General features: G+C 52.3%; 1 protein-coding gene across 1 annotated transcript in view; it reads right to left on the bottom strand.

Moving 5' to 3' along the window:
* The window catches only part of LOC132832822 (pre-B-cell leukemia transcription factor 2-like), a 100,924-nt gene extending 89,476 nt beyond the window's left edge, over positions 1–11,448 (bottom strand). The window contains exons 1-2 of the mRNA XM_060850989.1: positions 10,624–11,448; positions 10,287–10,360 (exon numbers count right to left, since the gene is read on the bottom strand). Coding sequence (XP_060706972.1) covers positions 10,287–10,360; positions 10,624–10,901 — 352 coding nt within the window. The 5' untranslated portion in view covers positions 10,902–11,448. The remainder of the gene's footprint in view (positions 1–10,286; positions 10,361–10,623) is intronic.
* Positions 11,449–25,062: the final 13,614 nt, after the last annotated feature.

Raw genomic sequence — 25,062 nt, 5'->3', positions numbered from 1 at the left:
AGAGAGAGAGAGAGAGAGAGAGAGAGACACGTGGGGGACAGAGAGAGGGAGAGAGACACACATAGACAGACACACTCAGGAGACACAGAGAGAGAGAGACACACACGGGGGACAGAGATAGAGACACACACAGACAAACAGGGCGACAGAGAGAGGCACACACAGGGGACAGAGAGAGAGAGAGAGAGAGACGCACAGGGGATCGAGTGAGAGAGATACACAGGGAGACAGGGAGAGACACACACGGGGGGACAGAGAGAGACACACATGGGGTGGTGGGACAGAGAGAGACGCACACATGGGGGATAGAGAGAGGGAGAGACACGCACACAGACAGACACACACACAGGGGACAGAGAGAGAAACAAACACAGGGGACAGAGAGAGACACATAGACAGGGGGACACACACAGGGGCACAGAGAGAGAGACACACAGAGACACACACAGGGGGACAGAGAGAGAGACACACAGACAGACACACACAGGGGGACAGAGAGAGAGAGACACACACACACGAACAGGGGACAGAGAGAGACACAGACAGACACAGTCAAGAGACACACACAGCGACAGAGAGAGACACACACGGGAGAGAGAGAGAGACGCGGGGGACAGATAGAGAGAGAGAGACAGACAGACGCGGGGGACAGAGAAAGAGAGAGAGAGAGAGAGACACGCGCGGGGGACACAGAGAGAGAGAGAGGGAGAGACAAACAGACAGACAGACACGCGGGGGACAGAGAGAGAGAGAGAGAGAGAGAGAGAGAAAGAAAAAGAGAGAGCGAGAGAGAGAGAAAAAGAGAGAGACACGCAGGGGACAGAGAGAGAGACAGAGAGACGCGCGGGGGACAGAGAGAGAGTGAGAGAGAGACACGCGGGGGACGGAGAGAGACAGAGAGATGCGCGGTGGACAGAGAGAGAGAGAGAGAGAGAGACGCGCGGGGGACAGAGAGAGAGAGAGAGAGACACGCGGGGGACAGAGAGAGAGAGAGAGAGACACGCGGGGGACAGAGAGAGAGAGAGAGAGAGAGAGACACGCGGGGGACAGAGAGAGAGAGAAAGAGAGAGAGAGAGAGAGAAAAAGAGAGAGACACGCAGGGGACAGAGAGAGAGAGACAGAGAGACGCGCGGGGGACAGAGAGAGAGACACGCGGGGGACAGAGAGAGAGAGAGAGAGAAAGAGACAGACAGACACGCGGGGGAGAGAGAGAGAGAGAGAGAGAGAGAGAGAGAGAGAGAGACAGACACGTGGGGGACAGAGAGAGAGACAGAGAGAGAGACGGAGAGAGAGACGGAGACACGGGGGACAGAGAGAGGGAGAGAGACACACACAGACAGACACATTCAGGAGACACAGAGAGAGAGAGAGACACGGGGGTCAGAGAGAGAGACACACACAGACAAACAGGGCGACAGAGAGAGGCACACACAGGGGACAGAGAGAGAGAGAGAGAGAGAGAGAGAGAGAGAGACGCACAGGGGATAGAGTGAGAGAGATACACAGGGGACAGAGAGAGACACACGCACAGGGGATAGAGTGAGAGAGATACACAGGGGACAGAGAGAGAGACGCACAGGGGACAGAGAGAGAGCGAGAGAGAGACACACTGGGAACAGAGAGAGAGACACACACATAGGGGACAGAGAGAGACACACACGGGGGGGAGGGAGAGAGAGAGAGCGCGAGAGAGCGCGAGAGAGCGCGAGAGAGAGCGAGAGAGCGCGAGAGAGCGCGAGAGAGAGCGAGAGAGCGCGAGAGAGCGCGAGAGAGCGCGAGAGAGCGCGAGAGAGAGCGAGAGAGAGCGCGAGAGAGCGCGCGAGAGAGCGCGAGAGAGAGCGCGAGAGAGCGCGAGAGAGAGAGCGAGAGAGAGTGAGCGAGAGAGAGAGAGAGACGCACATGGGGGGACAGAAAGAGAGAGACACACAGGGAGACAGGGAGAGAGACACGCGGGGGGTACAGAGAGAGAGAGACACACACACAGGGGGACAGAGAGAGACACACACGGGGTGGTGGGACAGAGAGAGACACACACACACGGGGGACAGAGAGAGGGAGAGACACACATGGGGGACAGAGAGAGGGAGAGACACGCACACAGACAGACACACACACAGGGGACAGAGAGAGAGACACACACAGGGGGACAGAGAGAGAGAGAGACACACACACACGCACAGGGGACAGAGAGAGAGAGACACAGACAGAGAGAGAGAGACACACACACACAGACAAACAGGGCGACAGAGAGAGGCACACACAGGGGACAGAGAGAGAGAGAGAGGGAGAGAGAGAGACGCACAGGGGATAGAGTGAGAGAGATACACAGGGGACAGAGAGAGACACACACAGGGGACAGAGAGAGAGACGCACAGGGGATAGAGTGAGAGAGATAGACAGGGGACAGAGAGAGATACACAGGGGATAGAGAGAGACACACACACAGTGGACAGAGAGAGGGAGAGAGAGAGAGAGAGAGACGCACATGGGGGGACAGAAAGAGTGAGACACACAGGGAGACAGGGAGAGACACACATGGGGGACAGAGAGAGGGAGAGACACGCACACAGGGGGACAGAGAGAGACACACACACACGGGGGTACAGAGAGAGAGACACACACAGGGGTACAGAGAGAGAGACACACACAGGGGTACAGAGAGAGAGAGACACAAACACACAGACAGAGAAAGACACACACACACACACACACACACACAGAGACACACACAAACACACACAGAGACACACACAAACACACACAGAGACAGAGACAGAGAGACACACACACACACAGACAGAGAGAGACACATGGGTGAAAGAGATACACAGACAGGGACACACAAATGCACACACAGGGAGGCACAGACAGAGTAATCTGTCACACTTACCTGGTCTAGCTTCCAAGTGAGCCCAGACCCACAGCCGCGCCATTACCTTTCAGCTGTGGAAAAGGCTCTAGCGGGTTCAAGGGGCAATTAGGGACGGGCAAGAGCTGGCAGCGGTGCTGGTGATACCCAGACCCCAGGAGAGGATGGAGAAGAGAAACATTTCACTGGCCACTCAAGTGGAGGGTGACCCCCATTCCTACATTCTCCCTCGTTTCCCCCTGCCCCAAATCCCTCGCTGTCAGACACTGAGACAGCCCGGGCCTCCTCCAGCAGGACCTGGAGAATACTCCCATCTCAGAGGTAGGAGCACACTCCCGAAACCGGAGCGGTCTCAGCTCCCACAGCTCACTGCGAAGATGGGACGCCTCTTCTCCGAGTGAGGTGTGGTGTGGTGAGGTGTGGGGAAACGGAGGCAGGCAGTTTGGAACGTGCACCCTCCCTCACTCCCGCCCTCACACAGCAACCCACTAACCGGATCACAGCACCGGAGCCCCGGGGTGCCGGGAGAGGGATTGGGAAAGACACCATCCCAACCGGCTTCTCCCATCCGAGTCAGGGGTGGGGAAGAGGAGACAGGTCCAACCTCAGTGTGGTGGTTCCTCAGGAAGGCGGCGACCGCGGTGGTGTACCAGGAGAACGCCGCGGATGGTACAGGTCACCCAGGCGGCAGGCGGCCACCGCACGGCCTCCGCACGGCAGGCGGCCACCGCACGGCCTCCGCACGGCAGGCGGCCACCGCACGGCCTCCGCACGGCAGGCGGTCACCGCACGGCCTCCGCACGGCAGGCGGTCACCGCACGGCACGCGGTCACCGCACGGCCTCCGCACGGCACGCGGTCACCGCACGGCCTCCGCACGGCACGCGGTCACCGCACGGCCTCCGCACGGCACGCGGTCACCGCACGGCCTCCGCACGGCACGCGGTCACCGCACGGCCTCCGCACGGCACGCGGTCACCGCACGGCCTCCGCACGGCACGCGGTCACCGCACGGCCTCCGCACGGCACGCGGTCACCGCACGGCCTCCGCACGGCACGCGGTCACCGCACGGCCTCCGCACGGCACGCGGTCACCGCACGGCCTCCGCACGGCACGCGGTCACCGCACGGCCTCCGTACGGCACGCGGTCACCGCACAGCCTCCGTACGGCACACAGTGACCGCACAGCCTCCGTACGGCACACAGGGATCCAAACAGCACACTTTATTTGAATAAAAGATGATCGCGTGGACCCATGCTTTGGACTCTTCAACAAAGGGCACTTGGCGAAGGAAGAGATACCGGATACAAGAGCAGCAAAACCGGCCCCCCCACCCCCCACCGGAGCAGGGTGGGGGAGCTCGAGAGGATGTCCTGCAGGATGCACAGAGACACACAGGTCACACACGGTTCGACTGAGAGTGGATCAACACTTCTTCACTTTAGGGTTCAGCCAGAGAGCACGCAACCTGCCTGGGGAACCAAAGGATCCCAGCAGCGTGGAAGCCGGCCATTCGGCCCTTCGAGTCCACACCCACCCTCTGAAGAGCATCCCATACAGACCCATCGTAGCCCTGTAACACCCGCCAGCCACAGCCAATCCCACCCTAACCTACACATCCCTGAACACTATGGGACAATTTAGCCTGGCCAATGCACCCTAACCTACACATCCCTGAACACTATGGGACAATTTAGCACGGCCAATCCACCCTAACCTACACATCCCTGAACACTATGGGACAATTTAGCACGGCCAATCCACCCTAACCTACACATGTTTTTGGACTGTGGGAGGAAACCGGAGCATCCAGAGGAAACCCGCGCAGACACTGGGAGAACGTGCAAATTCCTCAGTCACTCGAGACTGGGATCGAACCCAGGTCCCTGGCGCTGGGAGGCAGCAGTGCTAAACACTGAGCCGCTGTCCCTACACAGCTACAGCCATTGGTCCCAGTGCCTTTGGGTGAGCCAAACCCTTAATGATGTCACCAGCTGCCCCTAGTGGGGTTTGAACCCTTGGCCCTGCAGCATGAGCCTGGTGGGGAGGCTCTCCAGTCCTACAGGGGGCGACAGCTGGCTCAGAGCCAAACAACGGGCTGGAAACGCCAGGCAAAGGGTTATCTCCCGATCGGCAGAGGCCAACGCCCGCACACCCGACAGAGATCGCCTGCAGGTCGACAGATCCCAGCGGGCGCTAACTCCCACTCAGGAAAGGATCCCATCGAGCCACCAGCTATCTCAGTCTCAGGAAGGCGAGACTCATCGACCGGGCACACACCGACCCTCACCAGGGAGATTCCACACCAACATAGCAGGGGGCAGTATGGTGGCTCAGTGGTTAGCACTGCTGCCTCACGGCCCCAGGGACCCGGGTTCGATTCGAACCTCGGGTGACAGTCTGTGTGGAGTTTGCATTCCCCCCGTGTCTGTGTGGGTTTCCTCTGGGTGCTCTGGTTTCCTCCCACAGTCCATAATGCCCAGGGATGTGTAGGTTAGGGTGGATTGGCCGTGCTAAATTGTCCCATAGTGTTCAGGGATGTGTAGGTTAGGGTGGATTGGCCGTGCTAAATTGTCCCATAGTGTTCAGGGATGTGTAGGTTAGGATGGATTGGCCATGCTAAATTGTCCCATAATGCCCAGGGATGTGTAGGTTAGGGTGGATTGGCCGTGCTAAATTACCCCATAGTGTTCAGGGATGTGAAGGCTAGGTGCATTAGTCAGGGGTAAACGTAGGGAAATGAGTCGGAGTGGGTTCCTCTTTGGTGGATCAGTGTGGACTGGTTGGGCCGAAGGGCCTGTTTCCACACTGTCAGGATTCCATTAACAGAAAGCACTGTGAGAGGCCCAGTGTCACAGAACACCACCCAGGCAGGCGCGTGCTCTCACATTACAGCGTGTAACAAGAAGGCTTTGTTGTAACTAAACCCGCGGACTGTGTTATGACGACAATAGCACGCGTCAGGCTGCTTCGCTTCACAGCCTCGAGGATGCCAGTGTGTCTGTCATCCCTCTAGGCTGCAGGGCCTCACCAGAACAGACTGCACACTTCCTCGGAGCAGCGGTTCGCAAGGAGGAGCGTTCGAGTTGAGGGGCAGTCGCGCCGAGTAACCGCGCACGTCCTACGTCAATTCGCCCAGTGTCGGCGTGCACCGTCCAAGATTGGTACAAACCCCGCCCCACCCCCCTCACCTCCAACTGGCCATCTCCATCGCCCGCTCTCCTGAGCGCCTGAGGGCACAGGACTGAGGAGACCAGCAACAATCCCCGCACTCAGTCCATTCCTCCCTCATGTAGCCCACAACAACTACGCGAGAGCTCAGGCTGTACGTCAACGTTCCTGGGCGTGACACAGGAAGGCAAAACCAGACAGTGTCCAGACTGAGGCCACGGGGGAGCGAGTGACCAAACGTTTCCGCGGTCACTCAGCACGGAAACAGACCCTTTGGTCCAACCAGTCCAGCATCCCAAATTAAACGAATCCTGCCTGCCTGCTCCTGACCAATATCCCTCCAAACTTTTCCTATTCATGTGCTTATCCAAATGTCTTTTACAAATGTTGTAACTGTTCCCACATCCGCCACTTCCTCTGGAAGTGTTCATTCCACACACAAACCACCCTCTTTTTTAAAAAAAAAAGTTGCCCCCCTCATATCCTTCTTAAATCTTTTCCCTCTCGCCTAAATAATATATCCCTGGTTCTGGAAAACCCCCACCCTTAGGAAAAGACATCTGCTGTTCAACTTATCGATGCCCCTTATGATCTGATAAGGTCACCTCTCAACCTCCAACCCCCCCCCCAGTGAAAAATCTCAAGCATATCCAGGCTTCTCCTTACCCCTCCCTTTCTGGCAAACATCCCAGTAAATATTTTCCAAACCCCCTTCCAGCGTAGTAATATCCTCCCGAAAACAGGGTGATCAGACCTACACACAGTCTCCAGACAACACCTCAACAATGTCCTCAACCTGACGTCCCAACTCCGATACTCAAAGGTCTGCTCAGAAGGAGACTTTTAAACTGCGTTTTAAATATCACGGAGGAGCGAGACGGGGACTTGATTTAGGAAGGCAGGGGGGTGGATGGGTTGTGGGGAAATTCCAGCGCTGAGGGATCTAGGCAACTCAAAAGGCATGAGCTGAGGGTAAACAGCAACTGTACAAAGAGGGGGAAGCGCCCTCTCGCAGGGAACTATTATTCATCAAACCGTGCATTCGACATTCTGAAACAAATTGCGGTGTGCGGAATAAATCTAGGTGATGGGAGTGGGTACAGGCACTGACACACACACACACACACTAGGGTAGAGTTATAGGTCCCACACGTCTCTGAGGGTCAGACAGTGTTACAAAGACAAGGAAGCCATGACTCCACGAGAGGATAAGAAGTTTGGGGTTTCTTTTTGTGTCAAATAACTTGGCAATGCCAGGCCCAGACAGAACATTAATTTGGGGGAACGAGGGTGAGGGGGTGCGATGGAGGCTATCAGAGAGCGATCAATGCAGGATGTCCTCTCCTGTCCGCCCCCAAATCTGCTCTGCAACTCCCCCCACTTCCTCGCGCCTTCTCACTCTGGTTCGTACCCCCTCCCCCCTCCAAGAGACCGAGAGTCAAACGGTTTGCCACCATCTTGGCTGAGTTTCCAAAGCTAACTCCAACCATCGGGATTGGGCACAGCACTCGCTGGTCGATTACCGAGTCTCTCGGACAATGGTACGGGGAGGGGGGGGGAACCCCAGACCCCTCTCACCAAACCAGAAGGGTGGTTTCTCTGAGGGTCTTGGAGAGGACATGTCCTCTGGCAACAGTTCAGGCAATTTGACACCAAAACAGTCCTGCCCTGCGCAACAGGTGACAAATGCGCTCATCAGGCACATACGTTTATCCATCTTCTCACACCGGGGACATTCCAAAGTGTTTCCCAGCTGATTATTCCACTTTTTTTTTGGCGTGAAAGGGCGATGAACGCAGCTAATTGACACAGCAAGCTCCCACAGATGCTGATCAGATCAGGGAGCATACTTCCACAGTAACGCCGTTCGAGGGGCCAGGAACATCTTCCCTCCTCGTCTCGGAATAACGCCTCCACATTCATTTGCGGGCAATGATTTATGGACATCCTCAGATGGTGATGGCTAGCACGAGGGGACATAGCTTTAAACTGAGGGGTGATAGATCTCGGACAGATGTCAGAGGTAGGTTCTTTACTCAGAGTAGTAGGAGCACCTCCTGCAACAGTACTAGACTCGCCAACTTTCAGGGCGGTAAAATAGTCATTGGATAGACATATGGATGAAAATGGAAGCGTGTAGGATGGAAGGGCTTCAGATTGGTTCCACAGGTTGAGGGCTGAAGGGCCTGTGCTGTGCTGTAACCTTCTACAGTACCCCAGTTGAGCAACAGTACAGCACACACACAGTCCCACATCAATTTAAGCACATCCCAGAGGGCCGCGCTCTTCCTTCCCTCTGACGTTTGGAGGCCCAAATCCTACTCCCAAGTTTTCATCATAGTGACCTCGGTGAATACACCAGTAAAGGGCTGGAGGAGCACTGCGTGACTTGATGGTGGAAAGGGGGGGGGAAAAAAGTCACCAGACATGCAGCACCAAGGAGTGACTGGACCCAGGAGAGATGCCCATCATCGAAGGGACATCTCAGGGACCCATCTTACAGTGAAGGCTTGAAGCCGAAGCCCTGGCTCCTCCACCAGATGGGCACAAAAATATCCCACAACGTCGTTAGGAGCGACATCCTGACCAATAGTCATCCCTGGACCAATGTCACTAACAACAAGAAAAGCACCCAATCCTTTTCTGATCGAGGAAGATGATACCCTGTGCCAATTGGACGGATGTGATTCCCCACACATCTCAGTGACCACAAAGAGCTTTGGGATGCCCAAGGGAAGTGGTGTGCAAGGTGCTATACAAATGCAGGTTCTCCCTTTTCGACACCGCACAACTCTACAACCGTAAGACAGACGTATCTCTGCAAGAGAACTGCGTTTCACAAGCAAGGCATTCCAGAAACCATACAGTGCAGAGACCAAAAGTCCCAATAAACATAACACCGCAAAACAGAAAGCCAAATACATTTGCAAAACCAACACATCAAAATCCTCATTAATTTCATAAATGATGTACATTTCATATAGATTAACCATTCACACAAACTGGGGCCTCAATACTCCAAACACAGTAAAATCCCAAATATTGTCACAAAACAACTGAAAGGTTTTCTCTCTCTCTCTTCCCTCCCTCTTTGTAACAAATGCAAGGGTAGCTTTCAGATCAACTTATCTGGCAGGTGACACCAACTCAAAAAGATTTCCTTGAAACATCAACTCAATTGTTGATGGATTTCTGTGTCAGGTAATTGGGGGGGGAGGGTAGGGGTGAAGGGGGGGGTGGAACTAAAAAGAAAAAAAGTCCTCTCTGTCCCCAGCTCAAACCTGGCTCCCCATCTTGCCCCCATCACACCTCCCGGCGTGTGTAAAAAAACACAAGCAAATGCAAAACCAAACAACAATAAAAAAAAATCAGCATGCAGTAGCCAGTTCGATCTTTTACAAAGAAAATAAAGCAAACCCACACTAAAATAAAAGTGGCCGGTTAAATCACGTTTTGCCAGACTCTTTTGCCACTGGGATTTTATTCTGGGTGACGGTGAGGAATGGAGGATTTGGGGGGGGGGGGGGGGGGGGGGAAGATAGAGCAAAGAAAGGGGAAAAAAGAGAGAGGAATGGTGATGGCTATATTCTTGGGTGCTTGAAGCTGCTCTTGTTGGAGTGTCCCTGTTAAACAATGCCATTTTTTTTTGGCCCAGTTGAAAGCTATCTCCACAAAGTTTGTGCGCCTGTGTTGGGGGGGGGGGTGGGATGAGGGAATGCGATTAAAAACAAAACACACAGACCTGGGTTGTGGGAGTAGGGTGAGCAGAGACAAATTAGGAAAAGGGAGGGGGGGAATAACTTAAGTTAGAGAATCTGTTTTCAAAACCACAGGGAAGGGAAGAAAAGCCAAGACCCTAAGAGGGAGAACACTTTCACCACAAGAGGATACAAAATATCCCTCCCTCCACCAACATCCAACTCCTTCCCTTTATCCAGCCAGTTCCCCTTCTACTGAAGTGATCAGGAGTTACATTATTCTCGTCCCCTTGTCTTTCATGTGGCAGAGAGAGATGGGGGGGGAAGGAAAGAGAGAAAAGTCAGAGAGAGGTTTCAGTTTTATACATAAGGGAGAGAAGAGAGAGAGGGAGGGGAAGAGCTTGCAAAGCCAAGATGGCGGGTCAGATAATTGTTTCCCTTTTTTCTGAGAGAGAGAGAGAGACTTATTTCTGTTGTTCGTTCCAACCTGAACACGGCCAGGAGGAGTTGTTGGGGTTTTTTTTATTTTTCGCTGGGAATCTCTTACCGGTCTTTTCTTTAATCTCACACAAAACACTGAAGAGAGCAGGCTTCATTCTGTGACAGTTCAGAGCATGTTTCCTGTTACAGAGAGAGAGAGAGAGAAGGGGATAAAACACAAAACTCACATCAACAAAGGGATCCCGGGGCAAAAACAAAAATGTTTCTTTTTTTTTAAAAAGCAAGAGAAATGGAGGTGGAAAAATAAACTTTAAAACAGAAAGGGACGACGTATTTAAAGCACAAAACACCCTCCCCTTTCCGACTTACAGGCGAGATTTAGAAAATAAAGGGTTTGAAATAAAAGGATTAATTATTAACAAAAACAAAAAAAAGTGACCAACTTGGCTTGAGCTTCGTCCAGGCTTTGGTCGGTGATGGTCATGATCTGGTGGAGGATGTCCCCAATGTCTTGTTTCCTGCTCTCCCCGTTGTCCGTGGCGTTTTCGTGAAGGTGCCCGGCTCCGAGGAGAGGAGGCAAGCCGCTCTGCATGGAGTGCCCGGGGCCGGGAGCGCCGGAGCCGGCCCCAGCGCCAGCCCCAGCCCCGGACCCGGCTCCGCTGCCGCTGCCGCTCCCAGCTCCGGCTCCCCGCGGCTGCAGCAGCCGCGTTTCCTCGTCCATTCTCCTTCCTAACACCGGGAACACGGGCACGGACAGATCCAGCGCCTCTGCTTTCCCCTTCAGCAACACCAGCGGGCTCGGGGAGGAGGGGAAAATAACAAAACACTAACACACACACAGAAATCCCAACAAGACTGTGTGTGTGTGTGTGTGCAACAGAGAGAGAGAGAAAATCCCAACAAGACTGTGTGTGTGCAACAGAGAGAGAGAGAAAATCCCAACAAGACTGTGTGTGTGTGTGCAACAGAGAGAGAGAGAGAAAATCCCAACAAGACTGTGTGTCTGTGTGTGCAACAGAGAGAGAGAGAGAGAGAAATCCCAACAAGACTCTGTGTTTCTGTGTGCAACAGAGGAGGGGAAAGAGAGAGAGAAAATCCCAACAAGACTGTGTGTGTGTGTGCAACAGAGAGAGAGAGAGAGAGAAATCCCAACAAGACTGTGTGTGTGCAACAGAGAGAGAGAGAGAGAAAAATCCCAACAAGACTGTGTGTGTGTCTGTGTGTGCAACAGAGAGAGAGAGAGAGAAATCCCAACAAGACTCTGTGTTTCTGTGTGCAACAGAGGAGGGGAAAGAGAGAGAGAGAGAAAATCCCAACAAGACTGTGTGTGTGTGTGTGTGTGCAACAGAGAGAGAGAGAGAGAGAGAAATCCCAACAAGACTCTGTGTTTCTGTGTGCAACAGAGGAGGGGAAAGAGAGAGAGAGAGAGAGAATCCCAACAAGACTGTGTGTGTGTGTGTGCAACAGAGAGAGAGAGAGAGAGAGAAAAATCCCAACAAGACTGTGTGTGTGTCTGTGTGTGCAACAGAGAGAGAGAGAGAGAAATCCCAACAAGACTCTGTGTTTCTGTGTGCAACAGAGGAGGGGAAAGAGAGAGAGAGAGAAAATCCCAACAAGACTGTGTGTGTGTGTGTGTGCAACAGAGGAGGGGAAAGAGAGAGAGAGAGAAAATCCCAACAAGACTGTGTTGTGTGTGTGTGTGTGTGTGTGCAACAGAGAGAGAGAGAGAGAGAAATCCCAACAAGACTGTGTTGTGTGTGTGTGTGTGTGTGTGTGCAACAGAGGAGGGGAAAGAGAGAGAAATCCCAACAAGACTCTGTGTTATGTGTGCAACAGAGGAGGGGAAAGAGAGAGAGAGAGAGAGAATCCCAACAAGACTGTGTGTGTGTGTGTGTGTGTGTGTGCAACAGAGGAGGGGAAAGAGAGAGAAATCCCAACAAGACTCTGTGTTATGTGTGCAACAGAGGAGGGGAAAGAGAGAGAAATCCCAACAAGACTCTGTGTTATGTGTGCAACAGAGGAGGGGAAAGAGAGAGAGAGAGAGAGAATCCCAACAAGACTGTGTGTGTGTGTGTGCAACAGAGAAGAGAGAGAGACACACACACAGAGAAAAATCCCAACACTCTGTGTTTCTCTCTGTGTGTATGTGTGCAACAGAGGAGGGGAAACAGAGAGAGAGAAATCCCAACAAGACTCTGTGTTATGTGTGCAAGGGAGAGAGAGAAAAATCCCAACAAGACTCTGTGTTATATGTGCAACAGAAGAGGGGAAAGAGAGACACACACAGAGAGGAAAATCCCAACAAGACTCTGTGTTATATGTGCAACAGAGGAGGGGAAAAAGAGAGAGACACACACAGAGAAAAATCCCAACAAGAGTCTGTGTTGTGTGTGCAACAGAGGAGGGGAAAGAGAGACACACACACAGAGAGAAAAATCCCAACAAGAGTCTGTGTGTGAGTAATAGAGGAGGGGAAAGAGAGAGAGAGACACACACAGAGAAAAAAAATCCCAGTAAGACTGTGCTACGTGTGCAACAGGGAGGAGAGAGAGAGACACACACACACACAGAGAAATCCCAACAAGATTGTGTGTATAATAGAGGAGGGGAAACAGAGAGAGAGACACACACAGAAAAATCCCAACAAGACTGTGTGTGTGTGTGTGAAATTCCAACAAGATTGTGTGTGTGTGTGTGTGTGTGTAATAGAGGAAGGGATAGAGAGAGAGATGCACACACACAGAAAAATCCCAGTAAGACTGTGTGTGTGTGTGTGTGTGTGTGTGTGTAATAGAGGAAGGGATAGAGAGAGAGATGCACACAGAGAAAAGTCCCAGGAAGACTGTGTTATGTGTGCAACAGAGAGAGACACATAGAGAAAAATCGCAGTAAGACTGTGTGTATGCAACATAGAGGAGAGAGAGACACACACACACAGAAAAATCCCAACAGGACTCTGTGAGTGTAATAGAGGAGGGGAAAGAGAGAGAGAGACACACACACAGAAAAATCCCAACAGGACTCTGTGTGTGTGTGTGTGCGCAACAGAGGAGGGGAAAGGGAGGGAGAGAGACACATAGAGAAAAATCCCAGTAAGACTGTGTGTGTGTATGCAACAGAGAGGAGAGAGAGACACACGCACAGAGAAAAATCCCAACAAGATTTTTGGTAGAGGAATTGAGTTCCGGAGTCCTGAGGTCATGTTGCAGTTGTATAAGACTCTGGTGTGGCCACATCTGGAGTATTGTGTGCAGTTTTGGTCACCATACTATAGGAGGGATGTGGAGGCATTGGAACGAGTGCAGAGGAGGTTTACCAGGATGTTGCCTGGTATGGTAGGAAGATAATATGAGGAAAGGCTGAGGCACTTGGGGCTGTTTTCATTGGAGAAAAGAAGGTTTAGGGGTGACTTGATAGAGGTGTATAAGATGATTAGGGGTTTAGATAGGGTTGACCATGAGCACCTTTTTCCACGTATGGAGTCAGCTATTACGAGGGGGCCTAGCTTTAAATTAAGGGGTGGTAGGTATAGGACTGATGTTAGGGGTAGATTCTTTACTCAGCAAGTTGTGAGTTCATGGAATGCCCTGCCAGTAGCAGTGGTGGACTCTCCCTCTTTATGGGCATTTAAATGGGCATTGGATAGGCATATGGAGGATAATGGGCTAGTGTAGGTTAGTGGGCTTGGATCGGCGCAACATCGAGGGCCGAAGGGCCTGTACTGCGCTTATTTTTCTATGTTCTGTGTTCTAAGACTCTGTGAGTGTAATAGAGGAGGGGAAAGAGAGAGAGAGAGACACACGCACAGAAAAATCCCAGTAAGACTGTGTGTGAGTGTCTCTCTCTCTCTCCCCTCTCTGTTGCATACACACACACACACACACACACACACACACAGAGTCTTACTGGGATTTTTCTCTGTGTGTGTCTCTCTCCATCTCTTTCCCCTCCTCTGTTGCACACACACACACACTCACAGAGTCTTGTTGGGATTTTTCTCTGTGTGTGTGTGTCTCTCTCTCCTCTCTGTTGCACGCATAACACACAGTCTTACTGGGATTTTTCTCTGTTGTCTGGTTAATGACCTTCAGTACGATAATATTAGAAAATTATAACAATGTTCCTGATACATTGCTAGAAATTTCTACGTAGTTTGCAATATTTCTGCATTTTTATTTGAATGCAGTACTGTCTCACTTTTCGAATGACTTTCTAGTGGATTGACAATGGAGTAGAATTGTGTGTGTGTGTGTGTGCAAGCAACAGAGAGGAGAGAGAGAGAGAGACACACACAAAAAAATCCCAGTATGACTGTGTGTGTGTGTGTGTGTGTGTGTGTGTAATAGAGGAAGGGAAACAGAGAGAGAAACACACACACAGAGAAAAATTCCAGCAAGACTGTGTGTGTGTGTGCAACAGAGGAGAGACAGATAGACACAGAAAAATCCCAACAAGACTCTGTGTGTGTGTGTCTGTTTTTGTGTGTGTGCATGTGTGTGTGTGTGTGTGTAATAGAGGAGGGGAAAAAGAGAGAGAGAGAGGAACAGGTGAAGGGAAAACATAGAGAGAGAGAGAAAAAAGGTGGTGGAAAGCGGAGGGAAAAGAAAGTGTTCAATTCCACCCCAAATATCTTCACTTTTCCTCTTGGCCTTCTGTGCGGTGTTTTGTGTGTGTGTGTGCATTTCTCCCAACCCCTTCCCCCAGGGTCAGCAGGGTTGGGGAGGAGGTCGGGTGGTCGTACAGGTGGAAGGGACTGTTGTTGCTGGATTTCCTGTCCAAAGCACAGACACCAGAGGCTGAGCAGGCAAAACACAAAAGTACTCCAGTTCCCCAAGCCGGAGCGCTGCCACTGCTGCTTACTTTGTAATGCAGATGGGATAGAGAGAGAGAGAGAGAGAAAGAGAGACAAGCAGGGGGGATGGGATTCTTAAAGGCACACTCTTCCCCCAAAACAAATCGCCCTCGTTCTGTCTCTCACTTGACCGCCTTAAGGCACTGGGCTTCAGCGGTGCACAAGAGGGGAGGGTCTGGAGGGTGTGGTGCTGGAAAAGCACAGCGGGTCAGGCAGCATCCGAGGAGCAGGAGAGTCGACCATTCGGGGCAAAAGCCCCTCCATCAGGAAAGGAAGGGAGAGTGTCCACTCGGACGGTCTAACTGGGCGGTTGAGGGATGAGAGTGAGAGATCAGAGTTGAAAAGCGTGTTGCTGGAACAGCACAGCCGGTCAGGCAGCATCCGAGGAGCAGGAGGGTGGATGTTTCAGGCGTTCCCAATGAAAACCTTACACCCGAAACATCGACCCTCCTGCTCCTCGGATGCTGCCTGACCGGCTGTGCTTTTCCAGTGCCCCGCTCTCTGACATTTGAGGTCAGGGTCAGCGGCAGTAGGGCGCTGATTCGATTTGAGTTATTAATGTCCCGCGTACCGAAGTGCAGTGAGAAGTTTTGTTTTTGCGTGGCAGGACAGACCATCCCAAGGGTGACAGCAAAGAGCGAGCTGGACAGAGAGAAGGTGCACAGACAGCCACATCGACATTGGATTTAAACTTTAAGAGCTCCGTGCTGGCGTACAATAACAGCGGGGATGAAGCTGGTCTGGAACCTGAAAGTACACGTGTTTAAGCTTTCGGGTCTTCTGCCTGGTGGAAGAGATTATAACCGGGTCGGGAGGGGTCTAGGCTGCCTTTCCAGGGTTAGTGAGAGGTATGAAAGGAGACAATCGATGGGAGGTGGGTTGTGTGGCACTCTGGGCTGTGTCCACAGCTCTCCGCAGTTTCTTCTGGCCCATATCAATTTCGGGTTGCATCGTGTTGCTTGGTGTGTCAAAGTCAGGTGGCTTGGCCTTGCTAAATTGCCCTGAGGATTATGGGAAATGGGGTCTGAGTGGGTTCCTCTTCAGAGGGTCGGAGTTGACTTGATTAGATTAGATTTCCGACAGTGTGGAAAACAGGCCCTTCGGCCCAACCCGACCCTCCAAAGAGTAAACCACCCAGTCCTTACTTCCCCTGACTAATGCACCTAACACTGTGGGCCATTCAACATGGCCAATTCACCCTGACCTGCGGACTGTGGGAGGAAACCGGAGCACCCACACAGACAGTTGCCCGAGGCGGGAATCGAACCTAGGTCCCTGGCGCTGGGAGGCAGCAGTGCTAACCACCGTGCCACCCCGGATTATGGGGCCGAAGGGCCTGTTTCCACACGGTAGGGAGTCTAAAAAGAAATCTAATCGAGAGGTGGCGAGGGGATTTATGGTCATGCCGAATTTCTTGAGGAGGTCGAGGGATGGTTGTGGATTCGTGACCATTGCATCAGCGTCTGTGGTCCAGGGACAGATGATAGTGTTGTCTTCAGAAGACAGCTATCCACCCCCACCCCACCCCCGTCCTCTTGAGAGGCAGGGAGAGGGAAACGGGCAACAAAGGATGGGCCCAGCCAGCGCTGCCCACCTCTCAGCAGCGGACAGACACAAAACTGGGGCAGAAGGGGCCTCTGGAAGAGAGGCAGGATGGGACCAAATTCCCAATCTGTTGGCCATCATGTTGACGAGGGAGGCTGCCGAGGTTAACGGGCCTAGTGGTAGCCTGGCTAGAGGTGCAAAATATGGAAGGAGGGGAGTGGAGCTCAAGGGACAGATTGGCTCCGGCTGCAGGAGCCGGGGGTGCGGAGCGATAGGAGTCCACCACCACCGAAGGAAGGGCCCTACGGGTGTGAGATTGGACAGGTTAGCCCATTGCCAGAAACCTGGGAGCCATGAAGATAAGAGAGGAACGCCGACTGGATACACCAGCTGGTGTGTAGGGTGACATGGTCAGGAACCGGCCAACAGGGGAGTGGGATGGAATACTCCCCACTTGCCCTGGATGGGGGGACAGCCCCAACAACACTCGAGAAGCTCGACACCATCCAGGAGAAAGCAGCCCCCACTTGATTGGCATCCCCTCCCTCTCCCCCTCCCCCTCAGTAGCAGCAGTGTGTACCATCTACGAGACACACTGCAGGAATTCACCAAAGATCCTCAGGCAGCACCTTCCAAACCCACGGTCACTTCCGTCTGGAAGGACAAGGGGCAGCAGGTACGCGGGAACCCACAGCAGGTGGGCAGCAGCGGTTCAAGAAGGCAGCTCACCCCCCCACCTTCTCAAGGGGAGGGGGCAATTAGGGACGGGCGATAAATGCTGGGCCCCACATCCCAAGAGTGAATAAGCAGGAATACCGGTGGGGAGGGGCATCAGCGTAGATTGTCGGAGCATCAGAGGGAGCAGCCGGGAATAGATTGAGAAGTGAGACCGGCCATCCGTCTGGGTGGAGAGAAGGAGGGAGCACGGTGAAGTGGGACGGTGAGGAAGGAGAGGAAGAGGGAGGACTCCGAGAAAACAGGGAGGGTCAGCGGAGAACAGCAGGATTGGGAGAGGAATGACTGACTGATGGGCCGAACGCCAAGTCAAACGGGAGAAGACCTGGTGGAGGGAGAATCCAACCGAAGACAGACACACACTGCCCGCAACATCGGCTCAGCTAACGCCACTGTTGCGGTGCGGGGAAGGCAAGCTGACTTCGGCACAGCAAGATCCCAAAAATACAGCAGTGCGTCTGTCTGCTCCGGATGAATCGGGTTGAGGGGTAAATACCAACAGGGAGAACACTGAGATGTGAGAAACACACTGTGGGCGCTGGTGGTCTGAAATAAAAACCAGAAGGTGCTGGACAGCCAGTCTAGCAGCACCTGGCAGAGAGGAGCATGCTGGACTCAAATGCTTACTCTTTATTCTCTTCACAGATAATGCCATGCCAGGACCTTGGTTCCATTCCACACCGGGATCTCATCTCCAGTCTGTCCCTCTGGGGCCTCACTACCAGGCCTCGCTTCTAGGCCTCACCTCCAGTCCTCGCAGGGACCTCATCTCCAGGCCTCACAGGGGTCTCACCTCCAGGCCTAACCAGGCCTCACTACAGCCTCACCTCTAGGCCTCACTACCAGGCCTCCCTGGGACCTCACCTCCAGGCCTCACAGGAACCTCACCTCCAGGCCTCACTGGAGCCTCATCTCTAGGCCTCACTACCAGGCCTCACTGAGACCTCACCTCCAGGCCTCACAGGGACCTCACCTCCAGGCCTCACTGGAGCCTCACCTCTAGGCCTCACTACCAGACCTCACTGGGACCTAACCTCCACGCCTCACAGGAATCTTACCTCCAGGCCTCACTACCAAGCCTCACAGGAACCACATCGTGGGCGGCACGGTGGCACAGTGGTTAGCATTGCTGCCTCACAGCGCCTGAGACCTGGGTTCAATTCCCGACTCAGGCGACTGACTGTGTGGAGTTTGCAAGTTCTCCCCGTGTCAGCGTGGGTTTCCTCCGGGTGCTCCGGTTTCCTCCCACAGTCCAAAGATGTGCAGGTCAGGTGAATTGGCCATGCTAAATTGCCCGTAGTGTTAGGTAAGGGGTAAATGTAGGGGTATGGGTGGGTTGCGCTTCGGCGGGTCGGTGTGGACTTGTTGGGCCGAAGGGCCTGTTTCCACACTGTAAGTAATCTAATCTGTAAGTAATCTAATCTAATCTCCAGGCCTCACTTCCAAGCTTCCCTAGAGCCTCACCTCTAGGCCTCACCAGGCCTCACAGGGACCTCACCTCCAGGCCTCACTGGGATCTCACTTCCAGGCCTCACTGGGACCTCTCCTCCAGGCCTAGCCAGGCCTTATCTCCTGACTGCCTCCATCTGAGTCTGGGTCTGAGTGTTCTGACCGATGCCACAGACAGTCGGGTCCTCCCTCCCCTCCGCGCTGATCTCCTCGGCGCTGTGCAAAATAGATTAAAGTCAGAAAAAAATAGTGAAACCAGAGAAGAGGTGAAAGCGAGGAGCTCTGGGCAGGAGCCTGTGCACTGAGCTGCTGGAGATTTAAGGTCAGGGGCAGAAGGTTTAGCAGGGACATGAGGAAGAATATTTTCACCCAGAGGATACAGTGCGGATACAGACCCTTTGGTCCAGCTGGTCCATTCTGACCATAATCCCACCTGCCGGCTCCTGGTTCATATCCCTCCAAACATTCCCTATCTGTTTACTTCTCCAAATGGAAGCATCATAGCTGTATCTCACTGCCTGTCAGGGAGGTAGAGACTAAAACCCTTCCATAACAACGTTAAAAATACTCTTGGATAAGTACATGAGTGGGAAAGGTTTGGAGGGATGTAGGCCAGGAGCAGGCAGCTGGGACTTGTTTAGTTTTGGGGTTATGTTCGGTGTGGACTGGTTGGACCTGTTTCCGTGCTGCATGAGTCTGGGCCAAGTGCTGGGAAGTGGGATGAAAAATGAGGTCAGAGCGGAGAGCGCAGACCCCTTTCATTCCTGACTCCTCGGATGCTGCCTGACCTGCTGCGCCTCCCCAGCGCCACCCTCTCGACTCGGACTCTGCAGTCCTCATTTTCCCTCAGAACTGCGAGGTCGTCGCCGTGGGCCAGCACAGGCTCAGTGGGGTCGAATGGCCAGCGGAACTCCGTGATGCAGGGGTTTGGATGAGATGGCGTTTCCAATGGACGAGTGGTGATCTGTAAGGGTGTTGGACTTGCCCTGTGAAAACAGACGCAATATAACTTTCCCCGAATCCGTGCAGAGCTATTGCAAACAGCCGGACACAATCCACCCGAGCTTCCACAGCCTTTGATTTCCACGCTTCAGTTATGTCCAGGATATTGGTGAGGCCTGTTCTGGGATACTCTGTGTGTGTGTGTGGTTCAGGCCATGGGAAGGCTATCATTCCGCTGCAGAGGATTCAGCAAACATTTCCCAGGATGTTGCCGGGAGTGGAGGATTCGAGGTGTTCGGAAGAGGCTTTCACTGGAGCGTAGGAGGTTAAAGAGGTGACCACATCGAGGTTTATGAGGCAGCTGTCTTCACCCTAAGGTAAGGGATTTCTAGAGCAGGAGAATATTTTTAAGGTGATAAGTGAAAGATTTAAAAAGGAGCAGCTTTTTTTGACACTGAGGGTGGTTCATGTGTGGAATGGACTTCCAGGGGACGTGGTGGGTGCAGCTCCAGCTATGATGCTTCCATTTGGAGAAGTAGACAGATAGGGAATGTTTGGAGGGATATGGACCAGGAGCCGGCAGGTGGGATTGTGGTCAGAATGGACCAGCTGGACCGAAGGGTCTGTATCCGCACTGTGTGACTGTATAACACATCGAAGCAGGATGGGCATATGTGCATGCAAGTGTGTGTGTGTGTGTGTGTGTGTGTGTGTGTGTGTGTGTGTGTGTCCATGTGTGGTGTGTGTGTGTGTGTGTGTGTGTGTGTGTGTGTGTGTGTGTGTGTGTGTGTGTGTGTGTATGTTTGTGAGTGAGTGAGAGAGAGAGTGAGAGTGTATGTGCATGTGTGAGTGTGAGAGAGAGAGTGTGTGTGTGCATGTGTCTGTGAGAGAGAGTGTGTGTGTCTGTGTGTACATGTGCATGCGTGTTTGTGTGTGAGAGAGAGAGTGTGTGTGTGAGTGAGAGTGTGTGTGCATGTGTGAGTGTGTGAGAGTGTCTGTGTGTGCATGTGTGTTTGTGTGTGCATGTGCATGCGTGTGAGTGTGAGAGTGTGTGTGTGTCTATGTGTGCATGTGCATGTGCATGTGTGTGTGTGAGAGAGAGTGTGTGTGTGTGAGAGAGAGTGTATGTGAGTGTGAGAGAGAGTGTGAGTGTGTGAGAGAGTGTGTGTGTGAGAGAGAGTGTGTGTGTGTGAGTGTGAGAGAATGTGTGTGTGCATGTTCATGAGTGTGTGTGAGTGTGAGAGAGTGTGTGTGTCTGTGTGTGAGTGTGAGAGAGTGTGCATGTGTGAGTGTGAGAGAAAGTGTGTGTGCGTCTGTGTGTGCATGTGCATGCGTGTGTGTGAGTGTGAGACAGAGAGTGTATGAGTGTGTGTGTGCATGTGTGTGTGTGTGAGTGTGAGAGAGAGTGGGTGTGTGCATGTGCATGTGTGTGTGAGTGTGCATGTGTGTGCTAGAGTGTGAGGGAGAGCATGTGTATGTGTGAGTGTGAGAGTGTGTGTTCATGTGAGTGTGTGAGAGAGTGTGTGAGTATGTGAGAGTGTGTGCGTGTGTGTGAGAGAGAGTGTGAGTATGTGAGAGTGTGTGTGTGTGTGTATGTGTGAGGGAGCGTGTGTATGTGAGTGTCAGAGAGTGTGTGTGCATGTGCATGTGTGTGTGAGTGTGAGAGAGAGAGAGTGTGGGGGTGTGTGCATGTGCATGCGTATCTGTGAATGTGAGAGAGAGAGTGTGTGTGCGAGTGTGAGAGTGTGTGTATCTGTGTGTGCACATGCATGTGTGTGAGAGAGAGTGTGTGTGTCTGTGTGTGCATGTGAGAGAGTGTGTGTGTGAGTGTGAGAGAAAGTGTGTGTGTGTCTGTGTGTGCATGTGCATGTGCATGCGTGTGTGTGAGAGTGAGACAGAGAGTGTGTGAGTGTGTGTGTGCATGTGCATGTGTGTGTGAGTGTGCATGTGTGTGCTAGAGTGTGAGGGAGAGAATGTGTATGTGTGAGTGTGAGAGTGTGTGTTCATGTGAGTGTGTGAGAGAGTGAGTGCGTGTGTGAGTGTGAGAGGGAGTGTGTGTGTGAGAGAGTGTGTGAGTATGTAAGAGAGTGTGTGTGTGTGTGTGAGTGAGAGAGTGGGTGTGTGCATGTGCATGTGTGTGTGAGTGTGCATGTGTGTGCTAGAGTGTGAGGGAGAGAATGTGTATGTGTGAGTGTGAGAGTGTGTGTTCATGTGAGTGTGTGAGAGAGTGGGTGCGTGTGTGAGTGTGAGAGGGAGCGTGTGTGTGTCTCTGTGTGTGCATGTGAATGTGTGTGTATGTGAGAGTGTGAATGTGTGCACGCGCATGTGTGTGTGAGAGTGTGCGAGAGAGTGTGTGTGCGTGATTGTGAGAGAGTGTGTGTATGTGTGTGTGAGAGAGATAGTGTGTGTGTCTGTGTGTGCATGTGTATGCGTGTGTGTGAGTCTGAGAGGGAGAATGTGTGTGTATATGTCTGTGTGCGTGTGAGTGTGAGAGAGAGAGTGTGTGTATGTGTGAGTGTGAGAAAGAGAATGTGTGTGTGAGTGTGAGAGAGAGTGTATGTGTGTGCATGTGCATGTGTGTGTGTGTGTGAGAGAGCGTGTGTGTGTCTGTGTGTGCATGTGCATGCGTGTGTGTGTGAGAGACAGAGAGTGTGTGAGTGTGTGTGTGCATGTGTGTGTGAGTGTGAGAGAGTGGGTGTGTGCATGTGCATGTGTGTGTGAGTGTGCATGTGTGTGCTCGAGTGTGAGGGAGAGAATGTGTATGTGTGAGTGTGAGAGTGTGTGTTCATGTGAGTGTGTGAGAGAGTGAGTGCGTGTGTGAGTGTGAGAGGGAGTGTGTGTGTGAGAGTGTGTGTGAGTATGTAAGCGTGTGTGTGTGTGTTTGTGTGTGAGGGAGTGTGTGTATGTGAGTGTCAGAGAGTGGGTGTGTGTGTGTGTGCATGTGCGTGTGTGTGTGTGTGAGTGAGAGAGAGAGTGTGTGTGTCTGTGTGTGCATGTGAGAGAGTGTGCATGTGTGAGTGTGAGAGAAAGTGTGTGTGTGTCTGTGTGTGCATGTGCATGTGTGTGTGTGAGAGACAGAGAGTGTGTGAGTGTGTGTGTGTGCATGTGTGTGTATGAGTGTGAGAGAGTGGGTGTGTGCATGTGCACGTGTGTGTGAGTGTGCGTGTGTGTGCTCGAGTGTGAGGGAGAGAATGTGTATGTGTGAGTGTGAGAGTGTGTGTTCATGTGAGTGTGTGAGAGAGTGAGTGTGTGTGTGAGTGTGAGAGGGAGTGTGTGTGTGAGAGTGTGTGTGAGTATGTAAGCGTGTGTGTGTGTTTATGTGTGAGGGAGCGTGTGTATGTGAGTGTCAGAGAGTGGGTGTGTGTGTGTGTGCATGTGCATGTGTGTGTGTGAGTGTGAGAGAAAGTGTGTGTGTGTCTGTGTGTGCATGTGCATGTGTGTGTGTGAGTGTAAGAGAGAGTGTGTGTGTGCATGTACGTGTGTGAGTGTGAGAGAGCGTGTGTGTGTCTGTGTGTGCATGTGCAGGTGTGTGCGTGAGTAAGAGAGTGTGTGTGTGAATGTGAGAGAGTGTGTGTGCATGTACATGTGTGTGTGTGAGTGTGAGAGAGTGTGTGAGTGTGAGGGAATGTGTGTGTCTATGTTCATGCGCGTGTGTGTGTATGAGTGAGAGAGTGTGTGAGTGCATGTGCATGTGTGTGTGTGAGAGAGAGTGTGCATGAGTGTGAGAGAAAGTGTGTGTGAGTGTGAGAGAGTGTAAGTGAGTGTGAGTGTGTGAGAGAGTGTGTGTGTGTGAGTGTGAGAGAGATTGTGTGTGTGTTTGAGAGAGTGTGTGCATGTGAATATGAGAGTGTCTGAGTGAGAGAGTGTGTGTGTCTGTGTCTGCATGTGCATGTGTATTTGTGTGTGCATGTGCATGTTTGTGTGTGTGAGAGAGTGTGTGTGTGTGTCTGTATGTGCATGTGTGTGTGAGAGAGAGTGTGTTTGTGTCTGAGTGTGAGAGAGTGTGTGTCTGTGTGTGCATGTGTGTATGTGAGTGTGAGAGAGTGTGTGTGTATATGTGCATGCGTGTGTGTGTGTGTGTGAGAGAGAGAGTGTGTGTGTGAGAGTGTGTGTGAGAGAGATTGTGTGTGTGTTTGAGACTGTGTGCATGTGAGTGTGTGTGTAAATGTGCATGTGCATGTGTGTGAGTGTGAGAGTGTGTGTCTGTGTGTCCATGTGCATGCATGTGTGTGTGTGTGAGAGAGTGTGCGCGCGCATGTGCATGCGTATGTGTGAGTGTGAGAGTTTGTGTGTGCATGTGCATGCATGTGTGAGTGTGAGAGTGTGTGTGTGTCTGTGTATGCACGTGTGTGAGTGTATGTGAGTGTGTGAGACAGTGTGTGTGTGTGCGCATGTGCATGTGTGAGTGTGAGTGTGAGAGAGAGTGTGTGTGTGTGTGCACGTGCATGCGTGTGTGAGTGTAAGTGAGTGTGTGTATGTGCATATGTGTTTGTGATAGTGTGAGAGAGAGTGTGTTTGTGTGTGCATGTGCATTTGTATGTGTGAGTGTGTGAGTGTGAGAGTGCGTGTGTATGTGTGTGCATGTGCCTGCGAGTGTGTGAGTATGTGAGAGAGTGTGTGTGTTCATGTGCATGCGTGCATGTGGGTGAGATAGTGTGTGTGTCTGTGTGTGCATGTGAATGCGTATCTGTGAGTGTGAGAGAGAGTGTGTGTGTGCGAGTGTGAGAGTGTGTGTATCTGTGTGTGCACATGCATGTGTGTGAGAGAGTGTGTGTGTCTGTGTGTGCATGTGTGTGAGTGTGAGAGAGATTGTGTGTGTGTGTTTGAGACTGTGTGCATGTGCATGCATGTGTGTGTGTGTGTGTATGAGTGTGAGATAGTGTGTGTGCATGTGTATGTGTGTGTGTGAGTGTGAGAGTGTATGTGTGTGTCTGTGTGTGCATGTGCATATGTGTGTGTATGTGAGTGTGAGAGAGAGTGTGTTTGTGTGAGTGTGAGAGAGTGTATGTGTCTGTGTGTGTGAGTGTGAGAGAGTGTGTGTGTATATGTACGTGTGTGTGTGAGAGAGAGTGTATGTGAGTGTGAGAGTGTGTGTGTGACTGTGTGTGCATGCGTATGTGTGTGTATGTGAGTGTGAGAGGGAGTGTGTTTGTGTCTAAGTGTGAGAGTGTGTGTGTGTGTGAGAGAGAGTGTGTGTGAGTGTGAGAGTGTGCGTGTGTCTGTATGTGCATGTGTGTGTATAAGTGTGAGAGTGTGTGTCTGTGTGTGTGAGTGTGAGAGAGTGTGTGTGTGTATATGTGCATGTGTGTGAGAGAGTGTGTGTGTGAGATAGTGTGTGTGTGAGAGACAGTTTGTGTGA

The sequence above is a fragment of the Hemiscyllium ocellatum genome, chromosome 35, assembly GCF_020745735.1.
Source record: "Hemiscyllium ocellatum isolate sHemOce1 chromosome 35, sHemOce1.pat.X.cur, whole genome shotgun sequence".
NCBI classification, from domain to species: domain Eukaryota; kingdom Metazoa; phylum Chordata; class Chondrichthyes; order Orectolobiformes; family Hemiscylliidae; genus Hemiscyllium; species Hemiscyllium ocellatum.
The sequence above is the reverse complement of the archived record's forward strand: the minus strand, read 5'-3'. Positions and strand labels throughout refer to the sequence as shown.